This window comes from Solanum tuberosum, unplaced genomic scaffold, assembly GCF_000226075.1.
Source record: "Solanum tuberosum cultivar DM 1-3 516 R44 unplaced genomic scaffold, SolTub_3.0 scf00560, whole genome shotgun sequence".
Classification (NCBI taxonomy): Eukaryota; Viridiplantae; Streptophyta; class Magnoliopsida; order Solanales; family Solanaceae; genus Solanum; species Solanum tuberosum.
In genome coordinates, this window is record NW_006239493.1 from 270,928 (window position 1) to 277,215 (window position 6,288).

The 6,288-nt window shown below is 35.0% G+C and overlaps 1 protein-coding gene across 3 annotated transcripts in view; it reads left to right on the forward strand.

The window, feature by feature from the left end:
• The first annotated feature begins 121 nt into the window (after nucleotides 1-121).
• Nucleotides 122-6,288, forward strand: part of LOC102588669 (mitochondrial inner membrane protease ATP23) — an 8,697-nt gene continuing 2,530 nt past the window's right edge. The window contains exons 1-6 of one of the 3 annotated variants that reach the window (XM_015304586.1): nucleotides 2,240-2,373; nucleotides 4,058-4,286; nucleotides 4,432-4,535; nucleotides 4,887-5,008; nucleotides 5,411-5,548; nucleotides 5,644-5,727. In XM_015304586.1, coding sequence (XP_015160072.1) covers nucleotides 4,460-4,535; nucleotides 4,887-5,008; nucleotides 5,411-5,548; nucleotides 5,644-5,727 — 420 coding nt within the window. In that variant the 5' untranslated portion in view covers nucleotides 2,240-2,373; nucleotides 4,058-4,286; nucleotides 4,432-4,459. Of the gene's footprint in view, nucleotides 352-2,239; nucleotides 2,374-4,057; nucleotides 4,287-4,431; nucleotides 4,536-4,886; nucleotides 5,009-5,410; nucleotides 5,549-5,643; nucleotides 5,728-6,288 lie in introns of those variants that run through there. The other 2 variants (XM_006365721.2, XM_006365720.2) reach the window with 2 other exon arrangements.

Genomic DNA, 6,288 nt, shown 5'->3' on the forward strand with positions numbered 1-6,288 from the left:
TAAGTATAACCGGGAGTTTGCGCATGAAATTTTCAAATTTCTTGAAATGAAATTTATATATATTTGTAAACTACGTACTATAATTCACAATAATTAATAATTCAAAATATTTAAAGAATCTATGAAAAACTTACGATCAAATATAGATTCGTTTGAATCTTGAAATCCGAAAACCCTAAGTCACCTCTCTCTCACGCCACCCATCCCCGTCCCCACGCCGCCTCAGTAGCAGCAGCAGGTAGCGCCGGCGCCGCCTCAGCAACAGCAGCAGGTCGCGCGCCGCACCAGCAGACATCCGCAACTGCAGCAGACGGCGGCAGCAGCCAGATTTATTTTCACCAAACATAAGAGGTAAATTATCCAAATCTATATCATCAGCTTCAAAATCATCACTAGAATTTGGTTTAAAATGTTCATTATCCCTAAAGTTATCATCTTTAACTTGAAATTCAACAAAAGATTCCTTTGAAACCGAATAATTGAAGCGGCAAACTTTGTAACTCGAAATTGGTCGTTGAACAAAGTTTCCTATTTTTATTTTATTTGGTAAAATTTTCTTATTGGTTGACTCAACATGAAATTTCTGCCCAATATCATGTTTGAAAAAATAGTTTAATATTTTATGCAAGCCAACAAAATTTATGTAAAGTATATTTGATAAATTGAACTTAACATAAACAAAATATTGATATTTTTTTAGTGAAGAGATCATTTTCTTTGACGTTTAAGTGAATTAGGATTACCAACTTTAGCAAGTATAACCCCACAAAGATTTAAAAATAGAAAAATACTATATTAAAAGTTCACCACACTTTTAGGGAAGCAAACCGGGTGGCAGATGCACTAGCAAGGTATACCTTTTTGTGCTTGGAAGTTCCGCCGATATTTGTTTTGGAAAAGTTGAATGCAAACAAACGAGGAACTCTTTTAGTTAGGCCACTAAGACCATTTCCACTAATTGTAATAGCTATGAACCCATTGTATCCCCATACTGCTACAAGCAGGCGTACAACTCTGCCTCTCCCATGTACTTATGCATATTAATCATTAATATAAGTATCTTTTGTAACCAAAAAAATAAAAAAATAGATTGTTTACAAAAAGATTATCTGCTCAAATAAAACTATTGAAACACTAATATAAGGGGTGGCAAAATAAACCCAACTTGTTCAACCCATTTAAGTAACCCATTCATTCATTAGTTCAACCCATTAAACATTAGGTTGATATGTAACCCAAATTGACTCATGAAAAATTCTGTCAATTTTTTTTTTTTTTCAATTTGTAATATTGTATAGAGCCATAATAAAATAGTTTAAAAGAAGAAATAAAATAATTAAGTTTAGTAAAAATTGAGTTGGGTTAGGTCTTGACCCCAGGGGCGGCTCTGCCTTATAAAAATTAAGGCATATGCCTTAGGCCCCCAATTTTGGAAGGCCTCAAATTTTTATGTAGAACAAATTATGTGTTATTTTTTATTAAAAAAATTAATTATTTATAATAAAAAGTGTATATATATATATATATATATATATATATTATTTTATTCTTCTCAACTCCATTCAAATAGAAGAAATCGAGAAAACGTTATTTTGTCTTATTATATTTCTTTGCAAACAATCACATTATTTATTTTTTAAAACTCTTTTTTGCTTAAAGTTTGTCAACTTATTACTTATAGAATTGTGTTAACAATTCATATAATAATTGCTTCAATAAAATGATATTTTTCAATGTTGAATTGATAAATTCTTACCTAAAATTAATAATTTTAAATTAAAAAAAAGTACTCGAAAAAATCATCTATAAAAAAAAATTAAGTAATAATTTGCATCTAAATAGTTAGAAAACTAAATTTTAAATAAATATGTATGAAATTTGTTAGGCCTCAATTGAAATTTCGCTTTAGGCCCCCAATTACGTTGAGCCGCCCCTGCTTGACCCATAATGTAACTCATTACCTAATCCATTTTGACCAAAGCAGATTTGGACTGGATTGAGTTTGATCCAATTATTATCTTACCTCATTATGACTCGTTCTAATTTAACTCAATCCGCTCAATTGCTACCACTAACTAATATGAACTGTGACTCTAGCTTTCCTTTAACTATCACAACAAAATAATCTAAAATTCCCAATTAATTTGGACTTTGGAGTTGGTACCTCTAAAAGAGGTACAACGAATAAAATAATAAAAATCCGCAGTATCCATATAAATAAGTATAACCCACTAAAAATGAATATTTGATGAGTAAAATATGGTTTAACTTGTACATTTTGAGAGGAAATTAGCAGAACCCCAAATCCCTTTCAAACCCCTCAAAAACCTCTCGTCATTTTCCGTCATCAAAGCAACGCCGGCAACTTCTCCGGTGAGTTCACTCTCTCTTCTCCTCTTCCATGCCGTAACTCCTCTTTGATTTTCTCTCTCTAGAAAAAATGCTCACTGTTTTTTTGAAAAAGAGAGGCTATTTTTGGATTTTGAGATGTAGGTTCTCTTTTTTCATTATGTTTAACAACAACAACAACATTTTCAGTGTTATCCCAGAAGTAGAGTCTGGTAAAGATAGAATGTAGGCGGACTTAGAGAAACTTAGAGAGAGTTGTCGATAGAGTGTTGGCTCAAGCAAAAACATATAAAAGTAGACCGAGAAAAGAAATAATGGAAGTGAAGCAAAATAATATAGATATCATGATAAATCATTCTAGTTCATTATGTTTGTTATAACAATATCTATTTAGTGGTTTAGATTATCAGTTGAATTAGATACAACTATAAATAGGAGTAGATTGTATTGCTTTATATTGGAGAAAAAGGCCAAAACCATCCTCTAAATTTGGGCTTTAGCTCAAGGTAGTCATTGTTCTTTGAGGTGGAGGGTTAATAGTCCTTATCTTTCCTAAATTGATGCCTATTTAGTATTTGATAACTGATTCTGCCTGTAACTAATGGAATACTTCATGTTGTATAGAAAAAGAAATACTTTAGGTATCTTTTACCTAAGTTGCGCGGACTCTTAACTTTCGATGCCGCACCCGTGTTGGATTCTCCAAAAATACACTACTTTTGGCGAATCCGACACGCACCCCTTGACATTATTGAAGAGTCCGAGCAACATAATCTTTTACAACCCCCCCCCCCCCCCCCACAAACCCACTCCAAGACTTGTCATTTGAGGAGGAGCTTATAGCCATCTTGGATAGGCAAGTTTGGAATGTAAGGAAAAAGGGGATTGCTTCTGTGAAGGTACAGTGGAAGCACCATTCAGTTGGAGAGGCAACTTGGAGGATGGACACTGACATGCGTGCTAATACCCTCAACTTTTCTAAGTGCCAGGTACATTCTTTTACATTATGTTCGAGGACAACCATAGTCTTTAGTGTTGGATAATGTAATTACCCTGCTGGTCATTTTTGGAAATTTTCAAATAATTATCACTTTACCCCCCCCCCCCCCCCCCCAAAAGAAGCTACTCCCATCATATGTTTCTTCTCCCCAAATCGAGCAGTTTTAGATACCCTTTTAGTGAAAGTCTAGCTCAAAGGAATTCTTTATAAACGGGGTTTGATACTCGAGAGGAAGAGTAGAAGATTGGCTAAGAAACTAGCTTCAAGTTTAATGGAGAAAAATCGTAATTGGCGTAGTTGGTATCACCTTCATTGTCATAGTCTTGTCTCCTAAAATCGTGTAGCGGTGAATACATAAATTTGTTTTGCTTGTTCTTTTTTATTTTCAAACTTAATGTTTGTTCTTTGCCACTTCTGCAAGAAAACTGAAATGCAGAAAAAAATGAAAAAGGGATACCTCTATAAGCATTGCTATGTGCTGCTAGGACACAGAGATAATCCTATTAGCATTGAAATGTATAAGAAATATAGTTGTTACTCTAGTGCTTAAAGGCAAGTTAGAGTTGCAGTCAATTTTATGTGAAACAATATGATATAATTCCATTCCTAGAGGAAATCACCATTGCCAGAGGCATAAATCTGTCATAGCAACTCCCATTGTGTTTCATTCTTGCCCTAAGTTTGTGTTCTAACTTTGGATCAATCCAGAACACAGATCCCATGATTGTTCTATCTCCTACACTATACTAAAGATCAACTCATACTGTTTAAGAATCAAACAACAACAACTGAGGACTATGAGAAGGAAAGCAATAAAATAAATGAGGGACGAGGAGAAATCTTTCAGTTGGATACTTGTCAAATCTACTTGCAAGAGCTGATACACTTTATGTACATGAAGTCGATGACGCATTTATCAGCAATACCTTTACAAAAGGTACAAATAAAGTTTTAGGGAAGAGGTTAGTGACATGAGAGAGACATATAAAACTGAGACTTTTCCCTTGAATGATTGTGAGACAGACAAAAGGGTATTTTGTTGGCCTGTAAAGTGTGAACCTGTTACCGTGTCTCTTCTGCAGAGAGAAGCCAGGAAACACGAACAACCAAATGGCGGAGTCATCCACCATCAACAAAGGAAGTACGGTGGAGGAATGCCAAGACATGATCCGGAGAGGTCTTAGAAGTAAGTTCTTCACATCTCTCTATCTCTTTCTCTGATAGTTTTCTTGATTCACATTCAGTGGTTAATTCCCATTCAATTTTAACTCTTAGTTTTTGGTTTTATTCTTACTTTACTACTTTTATTTAGCTCAAAAGATAAATTGCGACAACTTATGGGATGGCACATATAAATACCTGCAAGCTAATCCAGACACCATTGTATAAAAGCAAAAGCTTTATAAGATAAATTCACATGCTATTGAAATAAATGGACTTGAATAGAATGGATTCACTTAATTCATATAGCTGATACAAACTAGTTTAAGATTGCAGCGTAATTGAATGATGTTGACTGTAAGCATTTTTATTGCAGCTCCAATGGTGAAGTTCTTAAAGGAGCATTTGGAGAAATCTGGTTGTCGAATTGGTGATAACTTCATAAAAGCTATCCATTGCGACCAGAAGATCAGCGGCGGCTATGCTCGTGGACGTGGGGTAATCAACATAATTTATTATTCCTGGACTTTTCTATTAGAAGTTGAGGTGGTCAATTTTAAGTTTATGCCTATTGTGGATTTGAAGAACATTTCTTCTTGTGTTCTAAATACAGTTGTGTTAATTTTTCTGTCTTGGAGTTGCCAAATTCAATTGAAACATTGTGGGTCAGTGGAGGACAGACACCTTTTGAAGTAGATAGGGTGTCAAAGGTGAATTCAGGATTGAAGTTACACCTCTACACTAACTTCTCCTGTGTGATGATGGATGTGGACTTTGTATTAATATTTATTTAAAATATGCAGACTCTATATGTGTGTGTGGTTATCTTTGTTTTCCTTATTGTGTTGGTTTCTTACATCCTCAAGTATTTATTGATCTTGTTTCTTTTTGGCTATTAAGATAATTGTGTGCAGTAACCACATGCAAATTCAAGATGAGGTGAATCAAGTTCTCATACATGAGTTAATTCATGCATATGATGAGTGTCGTGCTGCAAACTTGGACTGGGCTAATTGCGCTCATCATGCTTGTAGTGAAGTTCGTGCTCTCAAGTGTCGCTTTTATACTAATTCTTGTACTTTTTGAGTTGTCTTCGATTATTGAACTTGAATTCTTTGTAACTGCTTTTACAGATCAGAGCTGGCCATCTTAGCGGTGATTGCCATTACAAACGGGAATTACTGAGAGGTTATCTTAAGATACGGGGCCATGAACAAGTGAGTTTTGTTGATCATTCGTGTTTGCTCCTATAATTATCTGTGTAGAGTTGTATTTTGCTCCACCTCAGTTATGGAGCTGCATCTGCGAGCTCATTGGAAACACCCCTGCCCCCAGCTGAACTGTTTAGTGTGCTGAAGCGAACATGTAGCAGCTTTGAACTTGTGTCCTTCACTTTGTGGAATAAGCTTGATAAGAAGTAGTTTCATCTTTCTTTTTGACATGTCAGATTTATGCTGTGGTGACATGCCACATAGTAAATAAATAATTAGTGGAACATTGACTCTGCAAGAAACATAATTTGTATGTAATAATATGTCAAAATCTTTTCTTTGGAATATCGTTTCTTTCAAGCTTTCAAGCTGCCTGGTATATGGACCAATTCTTCAATTAGCTATGGGATGATCTTGTCTAGTATGCTAGCTGCTAGCCTGTTGCATTATAATGCTGACTTTGTCTGGTGGCTTATGTGTTCTCAAACGTGATCCTGGTATTACTTGTACAGTTGTACCTAATTCTTTCTCAAAGGGTTATTCAGGAGGGGGGGGGGGGGGATTTGG